This window comes from Dermacentor silvarum, chromosome 1 (assembly GCF_013339745.2).
Source record: "Dermacentor silvarum isolate Dsil-2018 chromosome 1, BIME_Dsil_1.4, whole genome shotgun sequence".
NCBI classification, from domain to species: Eukaryota; Metazoa; Arthropoda; class Arachnida; order Ixodida; family Ixodidae; genus Dermacentor; species Dermacentor silvarum.
Genome location: NC_051154.1, coordinates 336,322,184 through 336,336,109, shown reverse-complemented (window position 1 = coordinate 336,336,109; position 13,926 = coordinate 336,322,184). Strand labels below are relative to the sequence as shown.

The window sequence follows — 13,926 nt, the reverse complement described above, 5'->3', positions numbered from 1 at the left end:
TGCCCGATGAGCGAGTGTAGCAGCCCCATTGTTTGCTCGGGTGGTAGCGCAGCAGCAGCCTTCATAGAACACAGCTCGGCAGCACGGCTCTCCTCAGGCTGCTTGAATGCTCCGAAGATCTTGATCAAGGTCAGCTCAGCATAATTGTGGAAGTGTTGTGGCTGCCTCTTCAACAATTAAGCCAAGGCTCTTAAGGCAGCCACCTTTACAGGCACGGCTTGTCCTTCGAGATCCTTGGTCGTGGCCGGGACATTGTCCGTCGACATAGAAGCCACAGTTCCCTGACCTGCGCCCGAAGCGCCGACTCGAGCAGCACTGATGGTACCACGGTGTTTGCTGCTTGGCGTCGGCGACAGTGGTGGCAGATGCAGCTGCTGCTGGATATTCGGGCTGCTTCGACCCTGGGCCGCGACCGTGCAAGTTGTCGGCTGCTGCTCCTTGTCCCAGGAACTGGCGTTCTTCAGCTTGCTGGTAACCTGCTTGGCAATGCGTTCCTGCTCCTTGCGCCGGCGGGCCTCACGCGGGTGGTGCGCGTAGTCCGGGTATTTCCATCGGTGGACGGCGACTGCTTCGGCTACCTTGCGCAGGAGGGGCTGCTTGTCGGCGGCGCGGAGAAGACGCCAGAGCATTGCCAGGCGGCTGCTAACGCGCTGGTTGTTTTCGTTCGCTTTCATGGCGGCCACCCAACGCCTCTTTTCATGTGCGAACGGCATCAAGGCACTTGGCGGTGGCGGAACGTGCGATCGCCGCTTGCAGCATTGTTGCACCTCACTGCTCAATGATGCACCCGCCACGCCGGGATGCGAGGCCTCATCGGGAACTGCCATCGCTGCTTCTGCTGCTGTTGTGCAGCGTGTACGAACAGGCACTGAATGCTTCGTAGGCACGTAATGGCGCTGCTTGGGCGAAGCGGAGCCAGGGGCACCGACGATGGCTGGCCTTTGCTGCGAATTCACTCTGCGGAGCCGACAGCGTCCAAAAATCAGCCGTTGTCGAAGAATGAGCTGGAGTCGTCGTCTTCTTTGTCTCGTGCAGGAGCGTGCATAATAGGGATGATAATGATGATGGTAACGACGATGAAGCTCGCCATTTATGGGGTGTACTTACTAAGGAAATATGCCAATATTAAGAGGAATTATTTTAAATGTTATTCTAAGAACAGAAACAAAAAAAGCCGGACTATACGAAAGACAGGATAAACGAGTGTAGTACATAAGTGAGCAGTCTATTTGAAACAAAGTTATTAAATACCTATTTATGAAGAGAATAAAAAACAAAACATTAAAGAATTTCCGTGATTCACTGAAATTAAATTAGGTGAAATAAATTATGAACAGAGAAGTAGTGTGAAGCTGCACAAATTTGCACGAACTTGTTTCTTTATAATATCACCGACGATTACGAAACTCCCGAATGCGAAACATGAGCGCAGTACTCTAGCGCCAACCACCGCCGCAACGCGGAGCGCTATGGTCGGCGCTGCAAAGAGAAAAAAATAAAGAAGCGCAGCGCGTGCTCGAAACGCCAGCTCGGCACGCGCATTGTCGTTTTCAAAGCTATCCACGCTACTCGTCGCAGCCGCCGCTCGGCTCGCCGCCTTCGCCCTTCTGAGTAGGGCACGACGGCACGACCCGTTCGGCCGCCGTCACGTTGCTCCTACAGTACTATACGTGTCTTCATTTCGCGAGACTTTGAGACCTCGCAGCGATCACCGCACCGACTGGCAGAGCCGCGACGCTATACCATATAGACCGGCCACAATGTTGCCGGTTATCGGCAACTGCAGCTTATGCCACCGTAATCTTTACCGGGAAACACTCTTTCATCACTCGCTGTGTTCGTTCGCTCCGTTAAGTCGCCGAGGCACGCCGACGCTCAACGCAGAAACGGGCGCCTAAAGGCCTTCCGACGGCAATTATATATATATATATATATATATATATATATATATATATATATATAAGTAGAGCTCCAAGTCGGGCTAGTTGGTTGACATGCATGGTATAATTTTTTAACTGTCTTGTCTGCCTCGTCCTTGTCAGTGTGTGTTAGCGCAGTTAAAAAATTATACCATATATATATAAGCGGGATCAATTCGATCGTCTGCTAAAGCAGTGCACCTAATAATGAGAGCGGCAACGCCCGTTCCTCTTGTATGTATATATTCTTGTGCTCCAAAGGAATGGAAACATGCTTTTGAAGTCCTTAGTATCGATAATCAGCACTTGCGTAACGCCGGTGTTGTTTACATTACGCGTTGGCCTAGCGCGTCCGTCGAGTTCGTAACCGGCGAGTGAACGAGCCCAGCTGAGAAACACTGCCGAAGAAAATGAATTTTCAGTTCCGTTTAGCGCTGCAGAGATTTGAAATATGGCACTCCTGATTTCGTGTGGTGTGTGGTGCGGTGAATGAGCCGTGTGGAACTTCGGGTGGTGAACCGCGGCGTGGTTCGCGTGGGACTTATGGGGTCTCAGGTGCCTTAACCTTAGCGGGCGAGCTCTGCGCTGTTTCCAGCGGCAAAGATAACTTTCGAAAGCGAAAGACACAAATGGCCCAACAATGGGAAGTACACCTTCAACTATGCCATCCGCTTCAGATGAAAGTGCGCTTTTCGATTAGGCATGTGAAATCTTATTCAGCACAAGGTCACCGTACTCCTTCACTAATGTCTTCCAAGTGCAGGCGCCTTATGGGCTTGTTGGGGATAAATCGCTCAAGAACGCTTACGCAGTGAAGGAAACGTGACACAGCGCTCTATGTTTGAGTATGTGTCTTTGTACTTGAGCACCGCAAGAAGAAATGGTCTGTTCGCAATATTCGCAACGTGTGGAATGCATAGGAGGACCGGCCCCATACAAGACCTACGTATTCACCGGCGTATACCAGGATTGCTTCGATGTCTGCTTGAAAATCAGCACGTACTGAGTCAATGAAACTATAATTAGATTTTTATGCTTTTTTAATATTTGTTATGGAAAGAGCAGAAGTGAGTACATTGCGGGGAACACGATAGGTGTCATCAGTGCTTTGGGCAGTCGGTATGCCTAAACTGCCGAAATATTTTCAGCTTGCACTAAAATGATTCTCGCGTGATACCATACACTGCAGTCGGGAAAAAGATTACGTACTAACTGTAGGTGGTGCCCCAAACATGGCCTCAATGGCGTGTTTCCCGCTCCGCAATTTCTTACGGCGCATGCATTTACCAAAAGACCTTAGATATCGGCTTTTGTTACTTTGATATGTTTCTGTTTCAGGAATTTCACACCACTTGTTGGAGCCGCGCTCGTGCAGTTGCCAAAATGGGCGATAGCCTAACACGGAAATAAGTTAAATAAAAACTGCTAGCGCGCAATGAAACGTGCATGCCATTGCAGTAAATGTAGCAAGGTTGAAGCCTGTAGCCCTTTAATGCATTTACCATTCTAAGTAAAAAGTAACGTACGTACAGACGGAATTAAAGAACATGGCCGATACGATTTTGAAACTTATGTCAGACTGTGTGTACACCAATTTTGTGTTTCTGAGCAATAAATAGGATGAATTTCTTGGAAGGCCATGCATACATGTAACATATTGTCGCCGAGTTGTACAAGTCGTTGTTTCCTGTAATAAAGTGCTGCTGGAAGATAACGCTCTGTCTTGTGCATTCTTCCTTCGTTTCCATGTACTTGTTCGCTCTGCAAACTTTTCCTTAGTACCTGGCGGGTGGATGTAACCCATGCTATGGAGCTTGTAGAATGCCGTATAAGCATTTTTAGGTATTTGCTATACCTATACCTATATATCTATAGCTATATATGCATACCTATGGGCAGAGGTATAGGCAGGTTGTTTATAAAGATAATTTCATCTGCGACAAATTTTATGTATGCAAGGTAGGCTGTGTCAATCAGAGATTAATGTAGCACAAATATCTTTCACCGGTGGTGTGGGGGTTAACATTGAGATGGACTGCATTAATGTATGCGTGCTTCAAAATTTGCGGGCAGATAATTTGTGTTCAGGCTTAGCCTCCCACACATAGACAGACCACTTTGGGATATAATTGCTTGTCAGGTCGATTTTTGTTTGTCGTAACATAGTGACTGGTATCGAACGATCATGAAGGTCATTTTATGTTTAAATAACCAGGTTAGATGGCGAAGTCTGAATCTTCATGTAAGTGGGGAGAGTAATTGTCTTCTGTTAGCCTTTTCGTAAACACTGTTTTTCTTACCCTAAACTTAATGATGAAGATGTAACAGCGCGTGGTATGTTGCATGGCATGTTGATTCTGCATCCTGGATTTTTTAAGTCAGCTCGCGACAGGCGAAAATCACTTCAGTGCTTTTCGTCGTCTGCGACAAAGCAACAAATAAGTGGGAATTTTCACAAACGTTAGCGCTAAAGCCACTTCCGTACAGCTCCATATTATCATGTCGTGATGACTACATTGTAGCGCCCACCGACGCTGCTAAGCGGGAACGCTAAGGTCAGCGCTCTCGGCCGGCGCCTTGGATCCGGCTGCGACTGACGAGAAAAATAAAGTTGGGCGACGCAAGCACGGCACGGGCTAGTCCGTTCTGAAAGCCTGATGAGCTGGTCCTCTTGTTCTGGCGCTCTGCTGCGACCCCTCGGTTCCCGACAGTGGTGACTCCGGCCTAAGAGATGACCTACCACAGCAACCTCCCGCCCTCAGGTAACCTTCTGCCTGACGCTACCTCGTCCCCACGTGACGTCGCAGCTCTACAGCTCCGCCTGCCCACGTTCTGGCACCACAACCCGCAGGTTTGGTTCGCCCAGGTCGAAGCCACCTTCGATCTGCACCACATCACCTCGGAGACTTCGCGGTTTCGCCACTTACTTTGCAACCTATCTCCTGAGGTGGTTCAGGAAGTGGCGGACGTTATCGCTGCACCTTTGAGTGATGCCCCATACCAGCAACTGAAGCAGAGCATTTTAGAACGTACTACGGCGTCTGAGAGCGCGCGCATCCAGCAGCTGCTTACCTCCGAGGACCTTGGAGATCGCCGCCCTTCCCAGCAGCTCAACAGCATGCGTCAGCTCCTGGGCACAAACAACGTCGACTCGAACAGTGCGCTGTTGAGGGAGCTCTTCCTGCAGCGCTTACCACAGTCCACCCGCCTTGTCTTGGCCGGTACAGAGGACTTGGTCTCGACCGCCTCGCCCAGCTCGCTGATCGAATCCACGACGCGACTTCTCCTTCAGTCGCCGCCCTCTCTTCAACGCCACAGTCCTCAACCATCGCCCGCTTAGAGGCCCGGATCGACCAGCTCGCCGTTTCGATCGACGCCCTTCGGACGTCCTCCCATGACCAGCGCTGCTCCACCTCATGTCCCAGCCGCCGTCCTTCTTTCCCGACCAGTCGCCGCTCGCGCAGTTCTCGCTCGACGCTCGCCTATCTGCTGGTACCATCGCACTTTCCAGCACTGCGCCCGTCAGTGCAAGTCCCCATGCGAATGGTCGGGAAACGCACCGCGAGATCACTGACAGCGGCATGTGACCTCGCCTTACAACCCGGCCGCCTTTTCATAGTCATGGATCGCACTTCCGGCCTGCGGTTTCTTGTAGACACGGGTGCCGAGGTCAGTGTACTGCCGTCCTCCAAGCGTGACCGCGCTTCTAAGTCACCTGGACCTACACTCCGCGCGGCAAACTCTACTTTCATCGCCACGTATGGTCTGCGGTCGCTCACTCTCGACCTAGGCCTGCGGCGCACATTCCGGTGGGTCTTCATCGTAGCCGACGTCCATCAGCCTATCCTCGGTTCTGACTTCCTGACTCATTTCGACCTTGACGTCAGCATCTGAAAGCCTGATGAGCTGGTCCTCTTGTTCTGGCGCTCCGCTGCGACCCCTCGGTTCCCGACAACGTATATGAATGTCGAGCCAAAACTGTTCGTCATGAATCTAACTCTTTATTGGGCGAACGTGTGCCCACAAAAAAAAAGTTACACTCAAAGCACAACCCTCGACGTCCCCTCATGGGAGGCTTAGGCCCGGCCATCTTAAAGTGCTGGTTCCGCAATAAAAGTTTATTCCTCCTCCTTAAGGCACAACATCTGTGGCGAGCATAGTCGTGGATCGTCGAAACCTGATCAACGGGTCGAGTCCGCTGGCTATTTATACAGGGTATTTCTACGGAGACTTCAAATAATATTAAAGAAATCGCCGTTTTGAAATAATTGGAAGCTTCCTTCGGAGACATTCCACCAGTGGTGGCGACCGCGGGGTACTGGCTGATATGGCGTAATATGGCTGCTAACGATGACGTTATGTATGGAAGCGCTATTCATGCATCATATCTTGCAATACATGAAGTTGGCAGCCTGTATGGCAAAAATAAGAGCTGGCTATCTTTTATCCGTCTTAATGCAGTCTGCCCAAAATAAAGAAGAACAGATTTTTTTCACTCAACGCTAGGTTTGGCTTTGCTCCTGACAAACTTATGGTCGTAGAAACGTGGTATCAATCCGAATCAGTGCTTAAGTCGCCCGGCAACACAGGCACAGTTAATTGCACATGAGAAACAAAGGCACAGACAACACAGGCACAAGTGCATATGAGGAACAAAAAAAATTAAGCCAAAAATGCATCTGTCGCAATAAAAAGAAAATAAAAGGGCATGTCTAAAACTCATTGCTCAGTTAGCTTGCAGAAGCCTTACTCCATTCAAAGCACCCTTAAAAGCAGCTGCTGACGAGTGTGTTTCAATTATTTTAGGATTGTTATTCTCGTTCGAAGGTATTAGTATTTATATTTTAAACTTTGTTCATCGTTATTTGCTCTCAGTTTTGGTACTTGATATTTTATTGTGCTAAGATCGAAATTCCAATTCATTACCATCAACGATACTTTCCGACTTTGACGGTCATTTTTCTTTCTGTATACATGCAGGTCGGAAGCTTGAGTTTGTAAAGCTGGTCTACCCTCAATATTGCGTGGCAGTCTCGGAACGACGGTGTGCTTTCGCTATGTTTTAAGCCTACTAGAGCTCTAAATTACTTTTTTGTGCGATAAAAACGTTTTCAATATTTAAGCAGTAGTGTTACCTCATTACAACACAAAAGTAAATATCAGAATGAATCATTGAAAAGTAAAGAATTCATCTGAATTACCTGGGCATTAAATTCCTTATTTTCCACTATGCTGCCTTACTCTGCAGAGTTTTAATTTCAGGTAATTTGTGTTATCCTTTCAGGCTTTCATGAAAAAAATGCCTAGGAATTTAATAGAATCCATACGGCTCTATCCCATTTTTGCGAAAATGTAAGGAAACATTATTAGCGATGGTTTTGCGAGCTCTAAAAAGGACGTACTTTGTTTTATGTGTATTACATTTTAATTCATTTCTATCTAGCTATTCAGAGAGTTAACGGTGCGTATAGGAGTATTTTTTGTGTGTACGTGGGATAGAGGCTTTATCATTTATGTACTGAAATAAAGCAGTGGTCCTAAGATCGAACCCTGGGGCACGCGCGTTAATATGCCGGGTGTTCAAGTAAATCTTTACGGAATTTTTAAAACTCGCCTGTGGCAGATAGCATAATTCCTATCATTTAGCTCACTAATAAATGAAGCAGACATTAGTAGCACGAGAAATCAAAAAACAAATTCAACTAATTCAGAAAAATAACTAATTATCTTCTTAGTTAATTAGTTCATGACACATATTGCAATTCAAGAATTGTAGCCGGTGAGCTTGTCACGCGTATCCACTTGGAATGAATTTCCAGAATGACACCATTTTGAAGATAAGCTCCATCATACTCGACGTAAAAATGCAGTGTTGTGTTGTGTACACTCGCATTTATACCAAAATGCTGTTTTATGCATTCAAGCAGACAAAAAAAAGTGGGAGGCCTATGTATTTAAAATAAATTATGGGGTTTTACGTGCTAAAACCAGGATCTGATTATGAGGCACGCCGTAGTGGGGGACTCCGGAAATTTGGACTACCTGGGGCTCTTTAACGTACACCTAAATCTAAGTACACGGGTGTTTTGGCATTTCGCCCCCATTGAAAGGCGGCCGCCATGGCCGGGATTCGATCCCGCGACATCGTGTTCAGCAGCTCATCACCATAGCCACTGAGCAACCACGGCGGATCGCCCATGTATTTCGTCCCATACTTTGGGAAATAATATCTCGAAATTGGTGTTATTCTGGAAATTCATTTCAAGAGGACGCGTCTTGCAACCTCACCGCCTACAATTCGTAAACTGCAATATGTGTCGTAAAATAATTAAATAAGAAGTTCATTAGACAATTTTCGGTAATGAGTTGAAAATATGTTTCGAATTTTCGTGCTACTATTGACCGCCTCTTCGAATAACAGAGCTTAACGATAAGAATTATGCTACCTGCCAAAGGCGATTTTTAAAATTTTCGTAACTCTTAATTTTGACCACACGGTAGGCTCTATGTTTCAGAAGGCTAAGTCACATCTCAACCACTTTTCGAACTTTTAGGCACCTTTCTGTATGTTCAAGGGCTCGCCCTCGTATGCCTTATCTAGGAAGCTTACTTAGTAAGATGTGATGTTTGACGGAATCAAAGGCTTTCTTCATATTGAGGAATATTCCAATTATTAATAATTTTTCTTCAGTCTGTTATATAAGTTTTCTGTAACACACAAATGTGCTAATTCTGTTGACTTCGTTTTTTGCAATCCAAATTGGTGGGGTGAAATTAACTTGAATTTCACAAAATAGTCATAGATATGACAAAAAAAACACGTTTAATAACTTTCGAAAAAATACCTTGCACTGATATCGGCCGGCAATTGTTGAAATCATTCTTCGCGCCTCCCTTGCGAATAACACTTATCCGGGCTAACTTGAGCTCATCGGGTAACCGCCCGTCTTGAAGCACGCATTTGCATACATGAGTGAGCGTGAGAGCCATCATGGTAGCAACCGCTTTAATTGGTTCAGCTTTAAACTCATCAAGACCTGCTGCACTGCTATTGTTCAAGGAGTTAATAATGCCCATCATTTCCGCCTCACTCGTAGGTTCTGCGAAAGCGCTCTCTCTTACTCGTATTCACTTGCTCGTGATCACTTGCTCGTGTCGTGGGGTTCTTTAATTTACCGGAAGATAAGAAGTGCTCATTAAAATTATTCGGCAGCTCAGTTATAGAAAGGATCACTTGGTCGAAAGTGAATTCTTCCGGTAACATATGAATGCCGCACTTACCGCAAACGTCATTGTAGGCTTTCCCGAACCTATGTTGGTCAGTAATTTTGGCAAACTTGTACAAATAATAGGCATCTTTAGCCTTTCTGATTCTGGAATTCTTCATTTTGAAATTTCCTGCATATTTTTAAATTTATAGCATCCTTTGTTTTCAGAAACTCCACGTATATACTTTTTCTTTGTTGTATGCTGCTATGAAGTGCCGAGGACATCCAAGGCTTTCTTGCCTTTTTAAGCTTTTTCCAAATGCGGAGCGGAAATGCGCACTCATAGAAATCGAACATTATTCTGTGAAAGGGAGAAAAATAAGATGCTGCATTACTGTCACTAATCACCTCAGACCAGTCAGTGTGCATAATCAGAGATATTCACGTATTTATTGTTGCTTCGTTAATTTGTCTTGATCGAATGGACGGTTGCAATTCACGGCGACGCGCACAGCAGTCCAAGATGCAAAAAATAGGTAAATGGTCGTTTACATCGACCACTAGAACGCCGGAATCAAGTTTTTCCATTCTGGGCCGACCACGCCATGCAACGTCACTCTACAAAATACTGCCGCCTTTAGTACACAATCCTCGCCGTCATCCTGCGCCTTCACCAAAACGGGCTTCATCTGAGGCAGAAGCTCCACAATTATCCTTTTTTGGATGCACTTCGACGTGCCGAGACATGACCTTGATTGCAGCGATAGTCATCCGACTCCCCGACGAGCGAGTGTAGGAGCCGCATTGTTTGATCGGGTGGTAGCGCAGCAGCAGCCTCCATTAAACACAGCTCGGCAGCACGGCTCTCCTCAGGCTGCTTGAATGATCCGAAATTCTTGATCAAGGTAAGCTCAGCCTAATTGTGGAAGTGTTGTGGCTGCCTCTTCAACAATTAAGCCAAGGCTCTTAAGGCAGCCACATTTACAGGCACCACTTGTCCTTCGAGATCCTTGGTCGTGGCCGGTACATTGTCCGTCGTCATAGAAGCCACAGTTTTCTGACCTGCGTCCGAAGCGCGGACTGGAGCAGCACGGATGGTTCCACGGTGTTTGCAGCTTGGCGTCGGCGGCAGTGGTGGCGGATGCAGCTGCTGCTGGAATTTCGGGCTGCTTCGACCCTGGGCCGGGATCGTGGAAGTTGTCGGCTGATGCTCCTTGTCCCAGGAACTGGCGTTCTTCAGCTTGCTGGTAACCTGCTTGGCAATGCGTTCCTGCTCCTTGCACCGGTGGGCCTCACGCGGGTGGTGCGGGTAGTCCGGGTACTTCCTTCGGTGGACGGCGACAGCTTCGGCCACCTTGCCCTGGAGGGGCTCCTTGTCGTCGGCGCGGAGAGGACGCCACAGCTTTGCCAGCTGGCTGCTAAGGCGCCCGTTGTCTTCGTTCGCGTTCATGGCGGCCACCGAACGCCTCTTTTCCTGCGTGAACTGCATGAAGGCGTTAGGTGGCGGAGGAACACGTGATCGCAGCTTGTAGCAGTGTTGCACCTCGCTGCGCAACGATGCACCCACCATGGCGGGATGAGAGGCCACAGGAACGGTCATCGCTGCTGCTGCTGCTGCACAGCCTCGGACACGTTGTGGCGGTTCTTTGCTGCAGCGGACCCAGGGGCAAGCGACGATGGCTGGCCTTTGCAGGTCTGAGCCGGAGAGTCCCGTTCTCGAAGAACTAGCTGCCCAAATAGGAGTCGTCGTCTTCTTTGTCTCGCGGAGAAGCGTACGTAATAATACTAATGATGATGGTAACGACGATGAAGATCCCCATTTATGGCGCGTGCTCACTAACGAAATGTGGAAATATTTGGGCGGCAGGACGAAGTTTACGATGAAAAAATTGAAATGTCATTCTAATAACAGAAACGCAAAAAGGAAACCATACGAAAGACAGGTGAAATGAGTTTAGTAAATAAGTGAGCAGTCTGTCTAATTGAAACTAAGTTATTAAATACCTATTTATGAAGGGAATAAAAAACTAATCAGTAAAGAATTTCCGACATTCACTGAAATAAATCCAGTGAAATAAATTATGCACAGAAATGTAGTGTGAAGCTATACAGATTTGCACGGACATATTTCTTTAAAAAATTACCGACGATTACGAAACTCCCTAATGCGAAATTTGAGCGTAATTCTATAAGTGTCTTCATTTGGCGATACATTGAGGCATCGCACCGATCACCGCACCGACTGGCAGAGCCGCGACGCGCGAAGCAATACTATGTAGACCGACCACACAGTTGCCGAGCTTATGCCACCTTAATATGCCGCGAACGCTATGCGGGAAGGCGAGCTTTCTGGTACTTCTAAGAGCGGAGCTGTTCTAGGTCGAGGCTGCGCCGTCCGTCTGTCCACCGCTGTCACGCATCATCCATCTCTAACATCCCCCATAATCGCACGAAATCCTCTAGAAAACAAACATAATCACTGAAACTCCCACACAATCACAGAAACTCCCAGGTAATCACGGAAAATCACACAAAATCAGAGAAACACAGGAGAACCACAGATCCGCTGTTTCAGCAGATTGGGTTTACTTTTTTCTTTCGCCGCTCTGACGGCGCACATGTATGAGCTCTACTTCGTTGTCTATGTGGCTTGCTCCCGGTAATGAAACATGAGATGGAATGATTTTGGAAACTTTATATGTCCGTTAGGTAGTGTGCAAATAAATAAAATTGCGAGAAATAGCTGCGTGTTCGTAAGACGGTGCATGGATTCCGAGATCGCGCCGTCCCGTGGTTGCCACGTATACAACGCAATACGACGCTATCTCTGAGCCTTTCCTTTTGGGACGCCGCAATTTCGCCGTTGGTTCCAAAGTTAGTAGACCGATTCTGGTAATGTTCATTTGTCCGAAAAGCGGAATGCACTGCACCCAAGACTAAGTGCATCGAAATAGCAGAGTTCGATCTACTGAAATGAATTTAGAGCGTAATAGGCTTGTTTGCCATCTAAGAAATTACAATTGGCATAATTTACAGCCCGGCGACATTAAACAGCTAGTTCTGGAGTAACAGGTGGTGTGCAAATCGCAGCTCCTACGACAGCTGTCGTGGAATAGCTGAAACCAATATCGAAGGCCATGTGTTTGTGTTTTGAAAGCGCAGAAAGCAAATGGAAGGGCCAGAAGCACGGTATGGTTGCCATTATCATTTATTCTGCAAAACATGGTTATCATGATGTGTTTCCGCGTCTTGCATTTGCTTTTTGCATATGTTGTCTGCAAAAACAATGCCTTGACATTCGGTTACGCTGCTCGAAGGTACAGCTCGCTGGGGCGCGGATTTAGACAACACATATTACTTATAGAGCTTACCGCAAATTCAAGGGCTCAAATAAAAAGAATGAAAAAAAAAACCGAAGTCGAGCGTGCGCTGTGCGTTTTGTTTTCCCTTTTTCGTCCACCGCTTGAATACACCGCTGGTTGGTACATCCTTGTCCCAAATGTACGAAGTCACACAAATAATAACATTTTCACAAGATATATATTTCGAGTCCCACTACTCCTCATGAGTCCTTAACGTTTAATTTTAGACAGACTTTCGCTGGAATGTGGCAGTGTCGCCATACTTTAATTCCGAAGTATTTTCGTAAGCATATATTAACGCGTTATAGGAAGGAAATTCCATGGGATTATTAGCCGTAAAATAATTATACGCACGTTTCCATCTAGATTGAACTCCGGCGACAGCGTACACGGGAGCTTCAAGTACGGCGCGTCAGTATAGAGAAGGCATTTTTGTCTCCCTCCTCTATCAGAAGCAACCTGCGCTATATACCGTATTTACACGCATAATGAGCGTACTTTCGTCTCGAAATATATGCGCGAAGTTGGTAGATGCATTTATTATGCTGGGTAAAAGTTTAAGCGATTTTTTTTCCGCGGCTACCTCTTAAAAAGCCGCAGTTTCGCCCGAACGGCGAACTAACGATTGCTATAGCAAGTGCGTAGAGAGCGATACGAAGTAAGGATAGTAGTTTTATCAGCCATATAAACTTGTCTAACTTCGAGCATCTTCTTTATCTGGTTTCAATACCGTCGGCAGAATAAAAAAACTGGCCCGCCGTTTCAATCTTGTTCCAGGTGTTGCTTCAAAGGACATATCTTTGTTGCTTCGCCTCTTGAAGCCGTTGGTTGCGGTGTTTTTCGGGGCCGAAGTATCGTCCAGCGCGGTGCGGCTCCTCGCTGTCGCAGAGCACTGGCTGCCCACTGCTGGGTGACATTCACAGAACGCCGTTTCGAGGGGCGCGGCTGACTGACTGACTGAAAAACTTTATTGGCCAAAGTATTGACAGGGAGGGCGTGGACCGATCCTTAAGGGACGTTCCTAATATTCAGAACATGTGATTTCACTTACTGTCTAGTCGGGAATGTGTGTTGTAGCATCTGGTGATTGCTTGACAGCTTAGAGTTGAACCCAGCAATAGATGGTCATAGAAGAGGTCTGTTCTATATTTTTATTTATTTTTACATAAAGCATTCAGGACAAATAGAAGCAAGATTAACATATCTAGAGAGTGTCACGTGCGCCGCTGCTGGCTTAGCAATTCTAGAAGAATTCACTGACTATTTGCTCAATGGAACAATATCTCATATAAACCGAGGCATAGCAAAAAATAAAGCAATTGCGACTATTGACTGACTGACTGAAAAACTTTATTGGCCAAAGTATTGACAGGGAGGGTGTGGACCGATCCTTAAGGGACGTTCCTTATATATACTAGGTGGGCTCCTCATTACAGG

The 13,926-nt window shown here is 46.8% G+C and overlaps 2 protein-coding genes across 2 annotated transcripts; both read right to left on the bottom strand.

Moving 5' to 3' along the window:
• Nucleotides 1-205: 205 nt before the first annotated feature.
• LOC119443715 (sex-determining region Y protein) lies at nucleotides 206-827 on the bottom strand. The gene is made up of 2 exons (XM_049662251.1): nucleotides 306-827; nucleotides 206-223 (listed from the first exon to the last, which is right to left on the bottom strand). Exons 1-2 carry the CDS (start codon nucleotides 825-827, stop codon nucleotides 206-208), a joined length of 540 nt encoding a protein of 179 aa, XP_049518208.1.
• Nucleotides 828-10,079: 9,252 nt separating this feature from the next.
• LOC119443703 (sex-determining region Y protein) lies at nucleotides 10,080-10,727 on the bottom strand. Its single transcript, XM_037708420.1, has one exon. The coding sequence runs from the start codon at nucleotides 10,725-10,727 to the stop codon at nucleotides 10,080-10,082; it is 648 nt and encodes a 215-aa protein (XP_037564348.1).
• Between the last annotated feature and the right edge of the window lie 3,199 nt (nucleotides 10,728-13,926).

Excerpts from the sequence above, each read along its gene's own strand:
- LOC119443715 (XM_049662251.1), bottom strand. The coding sequence starts at position 827 with ATGGCAGTTCCCGATGAGGCCTCGCATCCCGGCGTGGCGGGTGCATCA.
- LOC119443703 (XM_037708420.1), bottom strand. The coding sequence starts at position 10,727 with ATGACCGTTCCTGTGGCCTCTCATCCCGCCATGGTGGGTGCATCGTTG.